The sequence below is a fragment of the Schistocerca gregaria genome, chromosome 3, assembly GCF_023897955.1.
Source record: "Schistocerca gregaria isolate iqSchGreg1 chromosome 3, iqSchGreg1.2, whole genome shotgun sequence".
NCBI lineage: Eukaryota > Metazoa > Arthropoda > Insecta > Orthoptera > Acrididae > Schistocerca > Schistocerca gregaria.
In genome coordinates, this window is record NC_064922.1 from 840,326,865 (window position 1) to 840,350,220 (window position 23,356).

Sequence of the window (23,356 nt, forward strand, 5' to 3'; positions counted from 1 at the left end):
GTTTAAGTAGTTCTAAGTCCCATAGTGCTCAGAGCCACTTGAACCATTTTTTGAAGAAATCAGTTTGCCATGCAGCGCGATAGCTCAACATGCCCCAGATGTCCGTCTGGCTTGCGTTGCGTCGACGTTTACACATGAAACCATACAAAATTTAGCTACTGCAAGCTCTTCGTGAGGGCGACAAACAGGAACGTCTGAAGTTCTGTAATTTCGTACTGCCGAGATGGAGGATGTTTTCTTCCATCCTTAGGGTACAGTGACGAGACAACATTCCATTTAAACCGAAAGATGACCCGTCATAAGGTGAGAATGTGGGGTAGGAAACAACCAGAGGAAGTTGTACAACATGAGAGGCACTCTCCAAAATTAAATGTGTTTTGTCCACTTTCACGGAAAAAGGTGTATGGTCCATTTTACTTTGCCGAGAACACTGTTACAGGAAGCACATATCTCGATATGCTTGAGAACTTTCTTTTGCCACAGTTGGAGACTGATTCGAACGACTTCCTTTATCAACAGGATGGTGCGCCGCCACATTGGCATCTGGAAGTGCGGGAATTTTTAAATCAAAGGACTACTGAACGATGGATCAGTCGAACTGGATCAAATTATTCAGTCTTACATTACTGGCCTCCAAGGTCACTGTTCATGACTGTATGTGATAATTTCATGTGGTGGTCTTTATACGACTCTGTTTATGTGCCTCCGTTACCAAAAACAATGGATGAATTGAGACATCGCATAACAGTAGCTGTAGGACCTGTAACTCATGATGCGTGTGGGAACAATCTGAATACCACATTGACATATGCCGTGCATCCGAAGGGAGACGTACTGAGCACTTATGAACAGGTATGAAAAGAAAAAAAACTTTTTGAGTTTCCTGTTCATCAAAAAACAAAATTCGTTTTATATGTTTATTAGTTTCAGAAATATAGACGTGCCAAATCGGATGATTCTTTTTGATACCCCGTGTATTATACACTGAAGCGCCAAAGAAACTGGTATAAGCATGCTTATTGAATACGGGGATATGTAAACAGGTGGAATACGGCGCTGCTGTCGGCAACAGCTATATAAGAGAACAAGGGTCTGGTGCAGTTGTTACATCGGTTACTGCTGGCACAACGGCAGGTTATCAAGATTTAAGTGAGTTTGAACACGGTGTTATAGACGGCGTACGAACAACGGACACAGCATCTCCGAGGAAGCGATGAATTGGGGATTTTTGCTTACGACTACTTCATGAGTGTACCGTGAATATCAGGAATCGGGTAAAACATCAAATCTCCGACATCGCCGACACCGGAATTCTCTTGGTAGGACACATTCGTCTGGTCAGGGCAAGGAGATAATCAACAGGAGCAATGTTCGTGGACATAGAAAAAATATTTGACCGCGTCTGTCACGATAACCTAATCTACAGACTAGATCAGATAGGGCGCGCAGTTCACATAACCTGGATCATAGACTCCTTCCTTATATGATTCAGTTCTTCGTAAGGAACGGAAGTTTAGCCAGACTAGACGGATTGCGGCAGGAGTCCCGTAAGGTTCGGTTTTAGGTCATACGAATGACATCTATAGACAGATTGGCGGAGAGATGCGGATGACGCCGCCATATACAGATGCAGTCGCAGCCGCCTCCTTATACACCGTCACCTCCAGCAACATCTCGATAAGATCACGCAGTGGTAAACCGCTGGAACATAAAGAGAAATCCTACCAACTGCCAGGCGATCTACACTCATGCTCATAAATTAAGGATAATTGCAGAATGTGGTGCCAAACAACGTGGCATTACACAAAACTGGCGTTTATAGCATAGGAACATAGGGAACACACACGACACAGATCTGTAAGTCCACGGTATTGGTGATAAGTTGAGAAAACCGTCCCGAAACACATGTGTTACAAAACGCCACTGTTTCCTGCGTATGTATCCTGACATCAGTATGGGATATGATTACCATGCAGACGTACAGAGGCTGCACAACGTTTTCGCATGCTCTGGATCAGGTGGTCGAGCAGCTGCTGGGGTATAGCCTCCCATTCTTGAACCAGTGCCTGTCAGAGCTCCTGAAGTGTCGTAGGGGTTTGAAGACATGCAGCGATAGCTTGCCGGAGTGGCCGAGCGGTTCTAGGCGCTTCAGTCTGGAAACACGACCGTTACGGTCGCAGGTTCGAATCCTGCCTCGGGCATGGATGTGTGTGATGTCCTTAGGTTAGTTAGGTCTAAGTTCTAGGGGACTGATGATCTCACAAGTTAAGTTGCATAGTGCTCAGAGCCATTTGAAACTTTTTTTTTTTTTTTTTTTTTTTTTTTTTTTTTTTTTTGAACGCGCAGCGATTAGTCGACCGGATTAGTCGACCGAGAGGATCCCAGACTTGCTCGATGGGGCTTAGGTCTGGAGAATAGGCAGGCCAATCCGTTCGCCTGATATCTTCTGTTTCAAGGTACCAAGGTACTCCTCCAAGATGGCAGCTCGGTGGGGCCGTGTGTTAACATCCATCAGCCATCAGCAGGAAGGTGGGACCCATTGCACCCCTGAAAAGGCGGAAATACTGGTGCAAAATGACGTTCCGATACACCTGTTACAGTTCCTCTGCCAAAGACATGCAGGAGTGTACGTGCAACAATCATAATCCCATCCCACACCATCAAACCACGACCTCCATACAGCTCCCTTTCAAGGACAATGGGTTGGTATCTGGTTCCTGACTCACGCAAGATGAAAACCCATCGAAAATCGCTTTCAGACTACACCTGGACTCGTCCGTGAACATAACCTGGGACCACTGTTCCAATGACCATGTACTGTGCTTCTTGACACCAGGCTTCACGGGCTCTCCTGTGATCAGGGGTCAGTGGAATGCACCTAGCAGGTCTCCGGGCGAATAAACCATGTCTGTTCAGTCGTCTGTAGACTGTGTGTCTGGAGACAACTGTTCCAGTGGCTGCGGTAAGGTCCTGAGCAAGGCTACCTGCAGTAGTCCGTGGCCGTCTGCGGGCACTGATGGTGAGATACCGGTCTTCTTGTGGTCTTGTACACTGTGGACGTCCCGTACTGTAGCGCCTGGACACGTTTCCTGTCTGCTGGGATCGTTGGCATAATCTTGAAATCACACTTTGTGGCGCACAGAGGACCCGTGCTACGACCAGCTGTGTTTGACCAGCCTCCAGTCACCCTAGTATTCTACCTCTCACAACGTTATCAATATGTGTTCTTGGAGCCTTTTCAACACACAGTCACCATTAGCAGTCTGAAAATGTCTACACACTTACTCGCGGCACCGTACTCTGACATGCTCACTCTGACATGCTCCAACACACCTCTGCGTATGTGGACTGCTGCCAGCGCCACTGTGCAACAAACGCAGGTCAAATGCACTGCATGGTCATACCCCGAGGTAATTGAAACCCGCAAACCGCCCACCAGAGCGTTGTTTCACCATGTATCAGCGTTATCCTTAATTTATGAGCATGAGTGTATTTTACCCCTAAAATCAAGTTCACTGATCGCCAGCTCACCACTGACGGCAGAGAGATAACTTGGAGAAATTCAGTTATTTACCAGGGCCGCGAAATAGATCGATGCGTAACATGCAACAGGCACCTCACCACAGCAGCAAACAAAGGCTCTTCTGTAGGTTATATCCCCTGCTGAAAGGCGACGAAATAACCACCCAGTGCAAACTCCTCCCCTGGCTGCTCATACTTCCAGTCATCCTCTATGGCTCGGAGGTGTGGTCTATGGCGTCAGACACACCACTCTCCCGACTGCAACGTCTCCAGGACAAAGTTTTCCGTGCCATCGCAGTCGTTGGTAGATAAGTCCCCAACATATACATAAGAGACTTCCAGGGCAAAGAACCGTTAACACACTTATTCAAGACAAGTCTACAAAATTTGACGAAACAATACAAACTTCGGCCCACTTTCTCGTGCAAAATTTAGGAAACGAACCATCAAAATCTTCTCACGAATGCCCAAAATTAATCCTTAAACGACTCTTTAGGGACCAATAACACACACATAAAACCCCACACCAAACGTACACACAGAAAACACCTACAGAACCGCCTGGCGCATTCTGAAGTCAGACAGGCACAGTGGAGTGGTTCTTCATATGTAACCAAAACAACCATAGCCTCGTCGCGGTCGGGAAAAGACCCTGCAAGAACGGGACCAACGACGGCTGAAGATAATCGCTCAGCGTGACAGAAGTGCAACCCTTCCTCAAAGTGAAGCAGGTTTCTACGCTGGGCCATTAACAAATGTCAGCAAACGAACCATTCAACGAAACATCATCGATATGGGCTTTCGGAGCCGAACGCCCTCTCGCGTACCCTCGATGACTGCATGACACAAATCTTTATGCCTCGCCTGGGTCCGTCAACACCGACATTGGACTGTTGATTACTGGAAACATGTTTTCTGGTCGGTCGAGTCTCATTTCAAACAGTACGAGCAGACGGACGTGTACGGGTATGGAGCCAACCTCATGAATCCATGGACCCTGCACGTCAGCAGAGGACTGTTCAAGCTGGTGGAGGCTCTGTAATGGTGTGGGGCGTGTGGAGCTGAAGTGACATGGGACCGCTGATACGTCTAGATACGACGACAGGTGTCACGTACGAAAGCATCCTGAAAGATCACCTGTATTCATTCGTGTCCATTGTGCATTCCGACGGACTTGGGAAATTCCAGCATGACAATCAGACACCCCACGCATCCAGAATTACCACAGAGTTGCTGCAGGAATACTCTTCTCAGTTCAAACTCTTCCGCTGGCCACCGAACTCCCCAGGCATGAACATTATTGAGCATATCTGTGATGAATTGCAACGTGCTGTTCAGAAAAGATCTTCACCCCTTCGTACTCTTACGGATTTGTGGACAGCCCTGCAGGATTCATGGTGTCAGTTCCCTCCAGCACTACTTCAGATATCAGTCGAGTCCATGCAACATCGTGTTGCGGCACTTCCGCATGGTCTCTGGGGCCCTACACGATATTAGGCAGCTGTACCAGTTTCTCTGGCTCTTCAGTGTAGCACCACTGAAGGTTTTTATCTGAATCACCCTCGTAGTGGCAGGTCCGTCTCTCGTGACAGCCAGCGGTCAGTCGGGAGTTACGTAGCGGGATTACGGGTGCTTTTGTTCGCACAGTGTAGGCGGTCACCGGCTCGCGCTCGCGTCGTAGTGCGTGGGGCGTGACGGGAATGAAGAGGACGCGGCGTGCGTTGCGGTTTGGGCAGAGTGTTTATTTGACGCTGCGCGAGACGGTGGAGGACTCGGAGTGTTCCGAGGCGCGCAGGTTGGGCGCCATGACGGAGTGCTTGGCGAAGTTGGGCGCGGAGCCAGCGGGCGCCTGCAGCATGTGCACCTCGGGCAGCCCAGCCTCCGCGGCGCGCGCCGCCTCCTTGGCCGCCGCCGCCGCCGCGATATCCATCGAACCGCCGGGTTTGCGGCGCCGCGACGCGCGCGCCTCCATCAGCGCGTTCTTCTCGTCCGGCGTCAACTGCATCAGGCGCGGCTCCATCGCGAAGAAGTCCGCGTTCAGCACCTGCGCAACCCGGAGTACCACACTACTGTACACGCACCCAATTCTGGGACTGTTGCCATTTATAAAAACATCGGGTATCCGATATATCGATATTAAAGCTCCATCGCGAAGAAGTCCGTGTTCAGCACCTGCGCACACCGAAGTACCGCACTACTGTACTCGCACCCAACACTGGGACTGTTGACATTTCTAAAAACATCGGGTACCCGATATATAGATATTAAAGCTCCATCGTGAAGAAGTCCGTGTTCAGCACCTGTGCACACCGAAGTACCGCACTACTGTACCCGCACCCAACACTGGGACTGTTGACATTTCTAAAAACATCGGGTACCCGATATATCGATATTAAAGCTCCATCGCGAAGAAGTCCGTGTTCAGCACCTGCGCACACCGAAGTACCGCACTACTGTACCCGCACCCAACACTGGGACTGTTGACATTTCTAAAAACATTGGGCATCCGATATATCGATATTAAAGCTCCATCGTGAAGAAGTCCGTGTTCAGCACCTGCGCACACCGAAGTACCGCACTACTGTACCTGCACCCAACACTGGGACTGTAGACATTTCTAAAAACATCGGGTACCCGATATATCGATATTTAAGAAACATCGTCAGCCCACGACATATCGAGAAAAATTATCGATATATTGATATACTGGTGAAAAAAATATCTGCATATCAGCATGCCAGTCAAAAATAATTGTAAATACAGGGTGTATAAGGAAGAATCACGTCTATATTACCATATTTCTATATTTCTGAAACTAATAAACATATACAATGAATTTTGTTTTCTGATGAACGGGAAACTCAAAAGATTTTTTTTCGTACCTTTTTATACATATTGAATATTCTCCTATGGAGATGCACGGCATATGTCAATGCGATATTCACACTATTCCCACACTACGACGACCGTGTCTTGAGCTACAGCTTCCACAGCTGGTGTTATGTGATGTCTTACTTTATTTACTGTTGTTGGTAACGTGGCACATAAACGGCGTCTTGTACAGACCCCCACATGAAATAATCACATACAATCAGGTCCAGTGACCTTGGAGGCCAGTAATGTAAGGCTGAATCATTTGGTCCAGTGCGACCGATCCATCGTTCAGGAATCCTTTGATCTAAAAATTCCCGCATTTCCGGTTGCCAATGTGGCAGCGCACCATCCTGTTGATAGAAGAAGTCGTTGGAATCAGTCTCCTACTGTGGGAAAAGAAAGTTCTCAAGCATATCGAGATATGTGCTTCCTGTAACAGTGTTCTCGGCAAAGAAAAATGGACCGTACATCTTATTCCGTGAAAGTGGACAAAACACTTTTAATTTTGGAGAGTGCCTCTCATGTTGCACAACTTCATGTCGATGTTCTGTACCACATATTTTTACATTATAACTTTTCACCCTTCTGTTTCTGCAATATTGCATCACTGAACACTAAGCGTGGAAAAATCTGTGATCCTCCATCTTGCCAAGTACGAAATTACAGAACTCCACACGTTCCTGTTTGTCACCTTCATGAAGAGCTTCCAGTAGTTGAATTTTGTACCGTTTCATGTGTAAACGTCGACTGAACACATACCAGACGGACATCGGGGCCATGTTGAGCTGTCGAGCTGAATGGCGAACGGATTTCTCCGGACTCCTTGTGGGTCTATGGCGGATGCTTTCTACGTCTGTGGCAGGCACTCGGGGACGGCCCGGCGATTTGACTGTGCACAAAAAACCTGTTCCTCGGTATTGTTCTTGTCATCGTCTAAGCTCCGTGCTGTAGGGGGATCCACGCCATATCTAGTACGAAAGTCACGCCAAACAGTTACTACTGACCCGCACTGCGGAAAAGATGGAACACGAAACGCTTTTCGTTGTCCTGACACCACTTTCAGTGGAACTGAAGTCGGCAGACATTGCTGCTACCTAGCGAGAACAATGTCAAACTCGAGAGTTTGCTCTTTCCAGCAGTATGTTGTCCTCGCACATATCCCAAATAACATAACACTTATGATTTTTTTTTTTTTAAATTGAATGGTTTTTTCTGATATACCTTGTATGTTCCGAGTTTTAGGATTGTATATTTAGTTGTTGATTTATTATTAGATACTCTGAACATCAACAAGCTGGCAGCCTAGTTACCCCGCTTAGTGAAAGGATTGAAAGGAAAACGATGCGCGTTCACGCTTGGCGATAACCACTTTGCTGACAATGGTAACTGCAAGTAAGTGGCACAAATATAAAGGTGTACGACAGGTGCGTCGTTCGGTTTCGTTACATATCGGATTTGTCCGCAGCATTTCATGTCGACTTCCTTGTCTTTTTTCATTTCTACAAACGCTAGCGACCTAGCCTTTGTAGTGTCAAATTTGCGAAGTGAAGCTAAACGTTGCAGTGTGTGTTGGTAGCGCCGAGCGACGATTACGTCAGCATTTCCCCTCACACGTCTCCGCCCACCGCAAAGACCAGTCTTGTAATTTAGATTGTTGTTCCTCATTTTCAGCAACTGCTATTGAAGTATGCCGATGTGAAGTAATAGCACACCAGTCGCGTTAAAAACCATATTTGACGTAACTGATGTCATACAGGGAGTCCGGATAGTCTTTCCCTGATTACATAAATTGGTAACTCAGGCTAGAAGTAAGATACAAATATGAAACTTGTGTCGAGTTGTTTACAACTATAAAAGTTTTTTTCTGTTTTAGGTTCGCAGCACATAGGTAGTGGATGAGGTGCAGTGCCCAAGAAGCCATGTTAACCAATCAGGAGAAAGCACAGTGTGTCCTGTCGTACCATGAGACATGATCAACAACCACAGTGCAGAGACACTTCCAGACAACATTTGGAAGGAATCCACCTGATGTCAAGAGCATTAAAGCCTGGTATGAGAGGTTCAAGAACACAGGATTGACCTTCCGAGGTCTGGTCGACCAAGAACCTCAGCAGACAGGGTGGAAGCTGTAAGGCAGTCTTTTCTGCGAAGTCCGAAGAAATCGGTGCGCAGGGCCCCACGTGAATTACAGATGCCAAACTCTCTCCATGACATTTTACACAAACGTTTATTGTTTCGTGCATACAAAGTGCAAATCGTTCAGACCTTGTTGCCCAATGACAGCACACGTCGATATAACTTTGCGGTCGAAATGCTATAACGTATTGAGGACGATGATGGTTATCTCAGACGAATTGCCTTTTCCGACAAAGCGACCTTTTTTGTCAGTGGAGTAGTGAATCACCCTAATGTGCGTTTTTGGGGTTCACAACTCCCTGGCGAGGTCATGGAGCGCACCAGAGGCAGTCAGTCCAAAGGTGAATGTTTGGTGCGCGCTATTGCACGATCTAATTATCGGGCCATTCTTCTTCGCTGAGGCTACCATCACATCTGCAGTGTATCTGGACATGTTGCAACTGTATGCTGTTCCTCAGCTGCTTCAGTATGACCCCGATGTCTTGTTTCAGCAAGACGGTCCACCGCCTCATTGGGGTTTGGACGTCCGTGTCTATCTCGGTATGACCTTTCCTGGGCGATGGATTGGTCGTGATGGGCCAACGGTTTGGCCTCCACGCTCTCCTGACATAACTCCATTAGACTTCTTTTTATGGGGTTATGTCAAGGACGAGGTCTACCGAACACGTGTACCAGATCTTGAAACCCTGCGGCAACGGATAACCACAATCGTTGAATCGATCACTCCGGTGATGTTGGCTAATGTGTGGACGGAAACTGAATATCGCCTAGATGAGCTACGTGCTACCAAGGGTGCTCATGTGGAAGTTTACTGATGTGTGAAAAAAAGGTTTGATAGTTTGTAAACAATCAGACACCAGTTTCATATTTGTATCTTACTTCTGACCTGAGTTATCAATTTATGTAATCAGGCAAAGACTTCTCGGACACCCTGTATTTCCTCAGTGGGATTCTTGTCTTTCTGTTCACACCGCCACCCCGAAGTGCAATCACACTTCTTCTTCTTTGCTATCTATACTTGATGCACACATTGATAGAGAAAGACTGGACGTGGTGAAAGCTCAAAAAGTAGTAAGACTCCTTCACACAGTGAAAGTAAAATTATGTTCTACTACAATTAAAAAAACAGCTTCAAATATAAATCGAAAACTGCAAAAAAGAAAAAAATGATATAAAAATATCGGCACCAGATATTGCTCTTTCCCTATCGATATATCTGTAAAGAAACTATCGTCGATACATAACGACATCTGTATGAAGAAAATATCGTTATATCGATGTATCAACATATGAAGATAGTAACTGTTCTCGAAATAACAGATACCATTGAAGACCGTGCAGCTTCTCTAGAATCTACATCTACATCTACATGACTACTCTGCAATTCACATTTAAGTGCTTGGCAGAGAGTTCATCGAACCACAATCATACTATATCTCTACCATTCCACTCCCTAACAGCGCGCGGGAAAAACGAACACATAAACCTTTCTGTTCGGGCTCTGATTTCTCTTATTTTGTTTTGATGATCATTCCTACCTATGTAGGTTGGGCTCAACAAAATATTTTCGCATTCGGAAGAGAAAGTTGGTGACTGAAATTTCGTAAAAAGATCTCGCCGCGACTAAAAACGTCTTTGCTGTAATGACTTCCAATTCGCGTATCATATCTGCCACACTCTCTCCCCTATTACGTGATAATACAAAACGAGCTGCCCTTTTTTGCACCCTTTCGATGATCCCCTGTCGATAGTGGCCATTACTTCGTGCGAATAAAGAGCTAGCTGCGTTGCACAAGAACGATGTTTTCTGAAACCTGCTGATTAGATCGTTCCCTTCGAGGTGATTCATAATGTTTGAATACAGTATATGCTCCAAAACGCTACTGCAAACCGTCAATGATACGTATATGTTCCCCGAACATATACAACGAACAAAATATAACAAAATGAGATCAACAAAGAAGTAAAAAAAACAGTCTTTGAGAGTACTGTATGTATTATTTCAATAGGTAGTTATTAACTACAGTAACTTTATTTGCTGTCAGAAAACGAGAGTTGCAGTGATCGATTACTTTTTCTCGGTAAATGTATGTTAAATCCGGCTCCTACCTCCTTGCTGATACAATAATCTCTGAAGGCATAGTCCATATCAATTCAGGCAGGCTAGGAAAAAATCTTACCTTCATAGTCTCGAATATTATTCAATTTTAGTTTTGAAAAGGAGTAAGAGACTCATTTTTCACGCATTTTCAGTGGCTCCAAAATGAATGTGAAGAGTCCAAACGTTTCAATGTATACAACTTCTGGCCACCCAGTTTTGTACTAGAATCAGCCAGTAAATGGAACTAAAAATGTGTTCCACTGCTTCAGTATCTTCCTTTGATGTAGAGTGATGGCTTCCTGTTCAATCAATAGGAACTGGAGCACCTACAGTCTTCAGAACATTGTAAACAGGAAGTAAACACTTATGGCATTGGTGCTGTTCTTCGGATGGAAACCTATATCCAGCAGCTGGTCCATGTGGAAACATAAAGTTCACTACAGTTTCGTTTAACTCATAACTGGTGTCGATAATCTCCAGCAGTCACAGTCATACACACATGCCACAAACATCCCCTTTGTCAGTTGGTTCAAATGGTTCAAATGGCTCCGAGCACTGTGGGACTTAACTTCTGAGGTCATCAGTCGCCTAGAACTCAGAACTACTTAAACCTAACTAACCTAAGGACATCACACACACATCCATGCCCGAGGCAGGATCGAACCTGCGACCGTAGAGGTCCCGCGGTTCCAGACTGAAGCGCCTAGAACCGCTTGGTCAAACCGGCCGGCCTAGAGCAACTGAAACTGGTCTATCGGCAGTTCGTTCTTTGCATTTCTGGAATTTATGCATACTTGGGATGTCTCAAATGCTAAGCGACAATTCTGAATCGCCTATTGTTGGCGGGCAGTCTTTGGCGAGAGTAGCTGTGTCGCTGGAAGATGTGCTTCGTTTTGTCATCGCTGTTTGGCAGCGAAGAGCGCGGGACTTCAATTGTTAGACGCGTAGTGAGACAGACGCCGAGCAGAGGACTTTTGAGAATGTAGACGTAAAGCTAATTCCATCTTGTTTAAGTAAAATCATTTGTGTTTGAATATTGTGAAACCGACGAAAAGGATTTGATTAGTGTTTCAGAATGAAAAGAACATGAAGAGGAATGAAGGTAATATTTTATTTATCGGCACCAAGTAGCTAGAATCATTGTTGAATGAGACATCCACATCGGGGAACTTTAAATTTTTCATTAAGGCCTGTGTAATTTTCACTGTAAGGTATTTTTCGTGTTCATTAAGTTTGGACAAGAAGAGAATAGAAGCTTTCGAAATGTGGTGCTACAGAAGAATGCTGAAGATTAGATGGGTAGATCACGTAACTAATGAGGAGGTATTGAATAGGATTGGGGAGAAGAGAAGTTTGTGGCACAACTTGACTAGAAGAAGGGATCGGTTGGTAGGACATGTTTTGAGGCATCAAGGGATCACAAATTTAGCATTGGAGGGCAGCGTGGAGGGTAAAAATCGTAGAGGGAGACCAAGAGATGAATACACTAAGCAGATTCAGAAGGATGTAGGTTGCAGTAGGTACTGGGAGATGAAGCAGCTTGCACAGGATAGAGTAGCATGGAGAGCTGCATCAAACCAGTCTCAGGACTGAAGACAACAACAACATTAATAATATTTCTAAAATTTGTGAGAGTGAGATTTTGGTATCAATGTTGCCCTTTGTCAGTGTTAATGAGTGTTGTAACAGGATTTGCATAGAGATAATAATGTGTCAGATAGTTCAAAAACAGGTGCCAGTTAACATCTGAGGTCACCAGTCCCCTAGAGCTTGAAACTATTTAAACCTAAATAACCTAACGACATCACACACATCCAAGCCCGAGGCAGGATTCGAACCTGCGACCGTAGTGGTCGAATCGTTCCAGACTGAAGCTCCTAAAACCGCTCTGTCACAGCGGCCGGTCAGAATTTTGTTGAGAAGGCTTATACAGATAGTCGAGCTTCCATCCTGTAGCAAAATACTGCAAGTTTCATCCCATACATTCGCTTCTAGTTTCTACTTCTAGTTTCAACTTTCATTTTGGCTGAATCTGACTGCCATTCGTCGTACAGAAAACGTCTCACCCGAAGTCAGTTTCTTGCCACACTATCCAGCACGTCCTGTGAAATCCACCATTTTGATTTTCAACCTTCTGTAGTTCCTAGTGGTGGAATTCGGTAGTACAATGATACGTGAATGAAGCTTTTACTATGGAACCTTGCCTTTTGGCTCAGAGAACACTTAGCTTTGCCTGACCGAAAATTATCAAGCACATACGTCACATCATACTAAATTTATTGAAAGTTGTTTCGATTTAAAAAAAAGACACTGGAAACCATTCAGAGCACATCCAGATGACAGGTACGTGTTAAAAATTGCAGAGTGTATCTAATCAGTGTCGTGATTCGAGAAAATCCTTGAAACACAACTTGCAATATTGATAACTACCTATATAGTTATCGCTTGAAACCAAATCGAGACTATGGGAAGATGTGTCGCAAGCGGTATATATATATATATATATATATATATATATATATATATATATATATATATATATATATATATATTACATAAGAGAAGCGCCTGCTGCAGAACTCTCCATGTAGTGTAAAGCTGATAGCACTGCCTCCTTCCCTTGCTGGAGGTGTACAATGTGACATAGTCATGCGAGAGCAATATGCATATATAGAGATAGTGGTAGTATCGCGTGCACAAGGTATGGAAGAGCAGAGCGATGGTGAAACATATTTACGTGGGTAATCCGAAAAGTCCTTCCCCCATGAACCATGGACCTTGCCGTTGGTGGGAAGGCTTGCGTGCCTCAACGATACAGATAGCCGTACCATAGTTGCAACCACAACGGAGGGGTATCTGTTGAGAGGCCAGACAAACGTGTGGTTCCTGAAGAGGGGCAGCAGCCTTTTCAGTAGTTGCAGGGCAACAGTCTGGATGATTGACTGATCTGGCCTTGTAACAATAAACAAAACGATCTTGCTGTGCTGGTACTGCGAACGGCTGAAAGCAAGGGGAAACTACAGCCGTAATTTTTCCCGAGGGCATGCAGCTTTACTGTATGGTTAAATGATGATGGCGTCCTCTTGGGTAAAATATTCCGGAGGTAAAATGGTCCTCCATTCAGATCTCCAGGCGGGGACTACTCAAGACGACGTCGTTGTCAGGAGAAAGAAAACTGACGTTCTACGGATCGGAGCGTGGAATGTCAGATCCCTTAATCGGGCAGGTAGGATAGAAAATTTAAAAAGGGAAATGGATAGGTTAAAGTTAGATATAGTGGGAATTAGTGAAGTTCGGTGGCAGGAGGAACAAGACTTATGGTCAGGTGAATACAGGGTTATAAATACAAAATCAAATAAGGATAATGCAGAAGTAGGTTTAATAATGAATAAAAAATAGGAATGCGGGTAAGCTACTACAAACAGCATAGTGAACGTATTATAGTGGCCAAGATAGACACGAAGCCCATGCCTACTACAGTAGTACAAGTTTATATGCCAACGAGCTGTGCAGATGACGAAGAAATAGAAGAAATGTATGATGAGATAAAAGAAATTATTCAGGTAGTGAAGGGATACGAAAATTTAATAGTCATGGGTGACTGGAATTCGACAGTAGGAAAAGGGAGAGAAGGAAACATAGTAGGTGAATATGGATTGGGGCTAAGAAATGAAAGAGGAAGCCATCTGTTAGAATTTTGTACAGAGCATAACTTAATCATAGCTAACACTTCGTTCAAGAATCATAAAAGAAGGTTGTATACATGGAAGAATTCCAGAGATACTAAAAGGTATCAGATAGATTATATAATGGTAAGACAGAGATTTAGGAACCAGGTTTTAAATTGTATGACATTTCCAGGGGCAGATGTGGACTCTGACCACAATTTATTGGTTATGAACTGTAGATTAAAACTGAAGAAATTGCAAAAAGGTGGGAATTTAAGGAGATGGGACCTGGATAAACTGACTAAACCGGAGGTTGTACAGAGTTTCAGGGAGAGCATAAGGGAACAATTGACAGGAATGGGGGAAAGAAATACAGTAGAAGACGAATGGATAGCTCTGAGGGATGAAGTAGTGAAGGCAGCAGAGGATCAAATAGGTAAAAAGACGAGGGCTAGTAGAAATCCTTGGGTAACAGAAGAAATATTGAATTTAATTGATGAAAGGAGAAAATATAAAAATGCAGTAAATGAAGCAGGCAAAAAGAAATACAAACATCTCAAAAATGAGATTGACAGGAAGTGCAAAATGGCTAAGCAGGCATGGCTAGAGGACAAATGTAAGGATGTGAAGGCTTATCTCACTAGGGGTAAGATAGATACAGCCTACAGGAAAATTAAGGAGACCTTTGGAGAAAAGAGAGCCACTTGTATGAACGTCAAGAGCTCAGATGGAAACCCGGTTGTAAGCAAAGAGGGAAAAGCAGATAGGTGGAAGGAGTATATAGAGGGTCTATAAAAGGGCGATGTACTTGAGGACAATATTATGGAAATGGAAGAGGATGTAGATGAAGATGAAATGGGAGATACGATACTGCGTGAAGAGTTTGATAGAGCACTGAAAGACCTGAGTCGAAACAAGGCCCCCGGAGTAGACAACATTCCATTAGAACTACTGACGGCCTTGGGAGAGACAGTCCTGACTAAACTCTTCCATCTGCTGAGCAAGATGTACGAGACAGGCGAAATACCCTCAGACTTCAAGAAGAATATAATAATTCCAATCCCAAAGAAAGCAGCCGTTGACAGATGTGAAAATTACCGAACTATCAGTGTAATAAGTCACAGCTGCAATATACTAACACGAATTATTTACAGACGTATGAAAAAACTGATAGAAGCTGACCTCGGGGAAGATCAGTTTGGATTCCGTAGAAATGTTGGAACACGTGAGGAAATACTGACCTTACGACTTATCTTAGAAGAGAGATTAAGGAAAGGCAAACCTACGTTTCTAGCATTTGTAGACTTAGAGAAAGCTTTTGACAACGTTGACTGGAATACTCTCTTTCAAATTCTAAAGGTGGCAGGGGAAAAATATAGGGAGCGAAATGCTATTTACAATTTGTACAGAAACCAGATGGCAGTTATAAGAGTCGAGGGGTATGAAAGGGAAGCAGTGGTTGGGAAGGGAGTGAGACAGGATTGTAGCCTCTCCCCGATGTTATTCAATCTGTATATTGAGCAATCAATAAAGGAAACAAAAGAAAAATTCGGAGTAGATATTAAAATCCATGGAGAAGAAATAAAAACTTTGAGGTTCGCCGATGACATTGTAATTCTGTCAGAGACAGCAAAGGACTTGGAAGAGCAGTTGAACGGAATGGACAGTGTCTTGAAAGGAGGATATAAGATGAACATCAACAAAAGCAAAACAAGGATAATGGAATGTAGTCGAATTAAGTCGGGTGATGCTGAGGGATTTAGGTTAGGAAATGAGACACTTACAGTAGTAAAGGAGTTTTGCTATTTGGGGAGCAAAATAACTGACGATGGTCGAAGTAGAGAGGATATAAAATGTAGACTGGCAATGGGAAGGAAAACGTTTCTGAAGAAGAGAAATTTGTTAACTTCGAGTATAGATTTAAGTGTCAGAAAGTCATTTCTGAAAGTATTTGTATGGAGTGTAGCCATGCATGGAAGTGAAACATGGACGATAAATAGTTTGGACAAGAAGAGAATAGAAGCTTTCGAAATGTGGTGCTACAGAAGAATGCTGAAGATTAGATGGGTAGATCACATAACTAATGAGGAAGTATTGAATAGGATTGTGGAGAAGAGAAGGTGACTAGAAGAAGGGATCGGTTGGTAGGACATGTTCTGAGGCATCAAGGGATCACCAATTTAGTATTGGAGGGCAGTGTGGAGGGTAAAAATTGTAGAGGGAGACCAAGAGATGAATACACTAAGCAGATTCAGAAGGATGTAGGTTGCAATAGTTACTGGGAGATGAAGGAGCTTGCACAGGATAAATTAGCATGGAGAGCTGCATCAAACCAGTCTCAGGACTGAAGACCACAACAACAACAACAACAACAACAATCCGAAAAGTAAGGTCTCCTATTCTCTTTATTAATACGTAGACCTGTTTATTTCTATAATGTTTTACATCAGTTTACACCTTGAACATTTAGCTATTTTTCGACATAATCACCATTTCTGTCGATGCATTTATGTAGACGCTGTGGCAGTTTTTGTATGCCCATGTTATACCAGCTCGCCGCTAGGCTGTTCAAAAAGTTATGAACCTCTTCTTTCCTCGTCGTCGGAGCTGAATCGTTTTCGGGCCAAATGTTCTTTTAATTTAGAGAAGAGGTGACACTCACTGGGCGCCAAGTCAGGACTATAGGGTGAGTGGGTGATTACGTTTCCACTGAAACTGTTGTAGGAGAGCAACGGTTTGCGAGCTATGTGTGGGAGAGCGTTGTCATGGAGAATGTGTACGCCCTTGCTCAACATTCCTCTTCTCCTGTTCTGAATTACCGGCTTGAGATTTTTCAGAGTCGCACAGTACCTGTCAGCGTTAACTGTTGTCCCAGTGGGAATAAAAGCGACCAGCAGTACCGCTTTCCGATCCCAAAAAACCGTTGTCATGACTTTACCGGCAGACTGTGTTTCTTTGAATTTCCGCTGCTTTGGCGAAGAAGGATGCCGCGATTGGCGTGATTGTTGCTTGGTCTCAGGTGTAAAGTGGTATGCCCAGGTTTCGTCACCCGTGACAACTGAGTCCAGTAAGTTGTCCTGTTGGGCTGCAAGGCGGTGAAGAAACCGCTGGAAGCATCAACTCGTTGCCACATGTGGTCCTCAGTCAGCACCCATCTTGCGCACAGCTACCGGTAGTTCAATGTTTCCGTTAAAATTCTGCGAGCGGTGCTTCGGGAAACCTCAGGAACAAACGTGCAGATATCATCGAGAGTGCTCCGCCGATCTTCACGCATGCTTTGTTCAACCTTCGACACTTCTCAGATTGACGGTCTCCAGCTCCTTTGTTCATCGTGAATTTCGGTCGGACCAGCTACAAACTCTCTACGCCACTTATGGCCATTTTTGACATCCATGCGCGACTCACCATACACTTCCGTTAATTGGCAATTGATTTCATCGGCGCAATGACTTTTGCGTTCAAAAACCGAATAACTGCGCGCAATTCGCACTTGGCGGTAACATCCAACGGGAGCTCCATTCTCAACGGCTGCCAAGCCAAGACTGAGCGCCTCAACGGGGCGTGCGCATCTTTACACACGGCGAGTGAAGCACTCTTCATAACAGTGTGGCCAACTGCCACACAGAGTTCTGTACTTATAAAAAAAATAGGAGACCTTACTTTTGGGATTACCCTCGTACACTCAGACGATTCATATGAAAAGGTTTCCGACTGATTACGGCCGCACGGTGGGAATTAACAAGTTTCGAACGATTGGGACATCCGTTTCGGTAATCGTTAGGAAATTCAATATTCCAAAATCCACCGTGTCAAGAAAGTGCCGAGAATACCACATTTCAGGTATCAGCTCTCACCACGGACAACGCAGTGGCCGACATCCTTCAATTGACGACTAGGGCATCTGAGTTGTCAGTGCGTGAAATAACCGCAAAAATCGATATGTGACATACGATGAACGTATCCATTAGGACAGTGCGGCGAGATGTGGTGTTAATGGGCTATGAGAGCAGACGACCGACGCGAGTGCTTTAGCGAGCTGCACATCGCCTGCAACGCCTCAGCTGTACTCGTGACCGTATCAGCTGAACTCTAGACCCAGTTGGTATGCGCTGACGGTGGATTTCGAGTGCGGCACAAACACCATGAAACCAAGTTGTCAAGAAGGCATTGTGTAAGCTGGTGGTGACTCCATAATAGTGTGGGCTGTGTTTACGTGGAATGGACTGTGATATGTGGTCCACTGAACTGATCATTGCCTGGAAATGGTTTCATTCGGCTACTTGGAAACCATTTACAGCCATCACCGATGGAATTTTTATAGACGACAATGTGCCGGCGCACCGGGCCACAATTGTTCGCGATTGGTTAGGGAAGCATTCTGGACAGTTAGAGCGAATGATTTGCCTACCTATCTAACATTCACGGGTCGTAATCGATTTCGTGCACAAAGTACTGCACCGGCAACACTTTCGCAATTATGGGAAGCTACAGAGGCAACACTGTTTAATATTTCTGCAGGGGACTTTCAGCGACTTATTGAATTCATGCCACGTCGAGTTGCTGCACTATGCGGGGCAAAAGAACGCCCGACAAAATATCAGAAGGTGTCGTTTGAATTTTGTCATCTCAGTGAACATCCTTCTCTCACAAACCCTGAATTACTTAGAAATAGGTTCAGCTGACGCCTTGTGATAAAATGTTACCCTTAAAAAGTGAGTCACTGACGCGCGAGGCCTGAAAAGTGTGAATGATCATTATTCCCAGCTTGAGCATACTTAAGTCCATGGGATTAGCCCATTTCGAGTCTAAACATTTGGTCCTCGCGCAAGCGTTCACTTGCCGTTAAATGGACACAGTACTCTAAAATAATATGTAAGAAACTATCAGCCTCGATTGCGGTAACGAAACCAACCTTTTCTTAGGTTTCAGCCCAAATAACTGAGCCTTCTTCAGAAGATATACCTGAATCTATAATTTGTCTAAGAGGGCATGGTGTAGAAATAAAACTAAAACAGCCTCAATAGGCGAAGTCACATTTTAAAAATGTGGTACCTGAGTACTGACTCAACATCAAGACTTAAGCTGTGGCGTGCGCCTCGTCTCCATGGTCACCGTACGGTGGGCCTCGGGAGCTCACGTGAAACTAAGTAGGACTAGGTAACGCGCTGCTTGATAGCTTGCTTGTCCGTCTTTGGAATGAAATACATCACTGATTCTGCGTATCAGGGATCCGACAGTTTGTTGGTAGGTTTGTGGAGGTATGTGGCGTTAGATGTCTACCAACAGGGCGTGTAATTCGCGTAAATGACTGACCGCCGATTTGCGTCCGCGGTGATGGCGGCCGATAGCAAAACAGGTGAGTTCCATAGCCGTTTCTCTTCGGCTGAAAGCTCTGGGGAAGCTGCAGGGAGAGGGAAAAAAGCAGTAAGCAAATCGAAAGACCGCTTGTAAAATGCTACTCGCCAGATACAAAAGAAAGTAGTTTCTCCATAGAATAGTGACAGGTGATGAAAAATCGATATATTTTGGGGATCCTAAGCATCGTAAATCATGGAAGACTCCAGGCAAACCATCGACATCAATTGCAAAACCAAATCGCTTTGGAAAGAAGACAACGCTCTGTGTTAGTTGAGATCAGAAGGGTGTCATCTGACCTGGTGAAACCGTTAACACTGATCGCTACCAATAGCAAATGATCGATTTAAATCGACCATTACGTGTAAAATGACGGGAATATGGAAAAAGGCAGCACAAAGTCATATTGCTCCATGGTAACGCCCCATCACACACAGCAAAATGGGTCAAGGAAACGATCGAGGCGTCCAGTTGGGAAATACTAAGGCATGCAGCTTATTCTCCAGACTTGGCTCCGTCCGATTATTGTCTATTTGCAACACTGGGACACGCTCTCGGTGAACAACGTTTCAGTTCTTATGAAAATGGACGAACATGGCTCGCTGACTGGTTCGCTTCAAAAGAAGGACTGCTTTTTGGCGTGGCATTCGTAGCCTGTCGGAGAGGTGGGAGAAAAGTATAAATAGCGATGTAGATTATTTTGAATAAAATATTGTTTATCAGTTTCAAATAACAGTCGTGCAATTATTGCAACCAAATTCCGGTTTCATACTTCTACACCTAAAAGATGATACGCTGTCGGGGAATACATCAAGCATGAAGGGTTGGAGGTGGTTCGCAGTTGTCAGCGTGTATTCGATTACTACCACAGGTATCACACAAGCACAGGAGAATGTATCCCGTATCATAATACTGCTCCCAACAGCCTGCGCCCCTGGCGCACAGCACGTTTCGAGCAGGTGTTCACCTCGATGATGCCATTTGTGGAGACGGCCGCCGACCTGCTGCAGCAAAAACTTGATTCACCCGAAGAGGCAGTACGTTTCCATTGATCAATGGTCGAATCCCGGTGGCCTCTTGCCCACTGCAGTCGTAATTGTCGATGTCTTTGGGTTAACATGTGAACACGTAGGGGAGATCTGCTGCGGAGCTCCATGTTAAAAAATGTATTACGAACGGTGTGCTCCGAAATACTTGTGCGTGCACTAGCACAATGATCTTTCGACAGAGGTACCGTAGTTCACCATCTGTCATACTCTACAGAACAGGCAAGCCTCTGAACCCCATGTTCTGTGAAGAGTCATGGAACCCACGTTCTGTGAAGAGTCGTGGACGTCCAACCATTCAGCTCTTAGTGGCAGTTTCAGTGTCCTTCTACCTCTTTCCGTAGATGGTCACGACAGTAGCACTTTAATATTCGACCAGCTTGCTTCTTTTTCGAGATTTTCGCTTACAAACTCTGCGTAATGATAATCTGCTCTTTGTCAAAGTCGCTTATCGCAACGGATTTTCCCACTTGCAGCCTATGTCTTCTCTCCGGTGCTCCTCGTCCGTGTTTGCTCCGCTTACACACACTGAAGAGCCAAAGAAACTGGTACACCTGCCTAATATCGTGTTGGGCGCCCGAGACCACGGAGAAGTGGCATGGACTCCACTAATGTCTGAAGTAGTGCTGAAGGGAAATGACACCATGAATCCTGCAGGACTGCCCATAAATCTGTAAGAGAACGAAGGCGTGAAGATTTCTTCTGAACAGCACGTTTGCAAGGCATCGCAGATATACTCAATAATGTTCACATCTGCGGAGTTGGTGGCCAGAGGAAGTGTTTAAACTCAGGAGACTGTTCCTGGAGCCACCCTGTAGCAATTCTGGACGTGTGGGGCGTTCCATTGTCCTGCTGGAATCCGCGAGAACGCACAATGGACATGAACGGGTACCGGTGATCAGATAGGATGCTTACGTACGTGTCATCTGTCAGAGTCGTACAGATGTATCAGGGGTCCCATATCGCTCCAGCCGCATACGCCACACACCATTACAGAGCCTCCATCTGCTTGAACAGTTTCCCGCTGAGATGCATGGTCATTGGATTCATGAGGTTGTCCCCATACCCGTACACGTCCATCCTCTCGATACAATTTGAAACGAGACTCGTCCGACCAGGCAACATGAAACCAGCCATCAGCAGTACAATGTCGGTGTTTATGGGCCCAGGCGAGGCGTAAAATTTTGTGTCGTGCAGTCATCATGGATACACGAGTGGCCTTCGGCTCCAAAAGCCCACATAGATGATTTTTCGTTGAATGGTTCGCACGCTGACACTTGTTGAAGGTCCAGCATTGAAGTCTGCAGCGATTTGCAGAAGTGTTGCACTTCTGTCACGTTGAACGAGTCTCTTCAGTCGTCGTTGATCCCGATCTTGCAGGATCTTTTCCCACCTTCAGCGATGTCGGAAATTTGATGTTTTATCCGGTTCTTGATATTCTCAGTATACAGGTGAAATGGTCGTACAGGAAAATCCACACATCATCGCTGCCTTGAAGATGCTGTTCCATTGGGAACATTGATTATTTCCGTCACTTATCGGAACTTAAGATAACTGCATCACATGGTGATTAGACTACCATTTATTTGTGATAGTGTGAAGTTTGGTTAAATTTGACTGTGACCACCAATCGTTATTTCCGTACATTTCATGTATTTTATTCATATAGTGAGCTTACAAACCATTAAACTGGGAGCTGGAGCTGAATTCCAGTCCATTCCAACCTATGAAATTCTGTGTGAAACTGGCAACAATGAACTTCGTTGTTAAACTTGACTGCCTGAAGTTGGTGCGCATTATTTAGCTTTGCTGCACCTACGAGCAACATAATGTTATTTTGCATCTGATTAGTACATCGGAGTCAAATATTCATTCACTAAGAGGAAGTGTGATTGAGAATTGTAAGTGTATTACCATTGTCGAAGCCAGTTTGGCACCATATCTCAATAGGTGTTGGTTTCTGGGTATGTAATTATAGGAACTTTTCTTCTAGTTTTGACCCACACAACCTCCTACAGGAACACACATTTTTAAACAATGTGTATTATGTGAAAAAGAACAAAAGTATGTATTGTGTGAAAAGTTATGAAAATACATATTATTCTGGTACGGACTCTGGGAGAGTGGTGTGGGTTATAATCTCTAATCCGGGTGTTTACATTATGCAGTCATTAGTAGATACTGATGCATTGCTTTATGAGGAACAAATATAAGTGGGTTGATCACCAACCAGAACTGTTGACTCCTTTGTGAGTCAAATTGCGCCAGATTCTGATCTAAATGTATTTCACGTGACAGTGTGACATTACTGTCACCACGTTGTCAATTTTATTTAGAGTGCACTGGTCACATTTGCTGGGAGGAAAGTTTTGTGGTCTCTGGGTCGTCTTCGTCGGCAGGAGGCAGTCGGCGAATCTCATTAGGAAGTGTGAAGGTCACCTGGGAGCTGGGTGGTTTTCGCAGAAATTAGCCTGCAGCCTGCTTCGAGATTTTTCAGCAGAGCCGGCTCCTCTCCTGGCCCTGAGTAGAAGGCACCGTGCCGCCACTGCCATTCCCAGAGAATAACTGAGCACATCATTTTTGCCTATTCTGTATAGACATCAAAAGGAGGACACGCCAAGACGCTGCAAAACCAGCGTAAAATTTGGTGTATC

The 23,356-nt window shown here is 44.8% G+C and overlaps 1 protein-coding gene across 1 annotated transcript in view; it reads right to left on the reverse strand.

Moving 5' to 3' along the window:
- Nucleotides 1-5,263: 5,263 nt before the first annotated feature.
- Nucleotides 5,264-23,356, reverse strand: part of LOC126355617 (testis-specific serine/threonine-protein kinase 1-like) — an 82,972-nt gene continuing 64,879 nt past the window's right edge. Inside the window, exons 4-5 of the mRNA XM_050005979.1 lie at nucleotides 5,420-5,566; nucleotides 5,264-5,371 (exon numbers count right to left, since the gene is read on the reverse strand). Of these exons, the coding sequence (XP_049861936.1) occupies nucleotides 5,264-5,371; nucleotides 5,420-5,566 (255 nt within the window). The remainder of the gene's footprint in view (nucleotides 5,372-5,419; nucleotides 5,567-23,356) is intronic.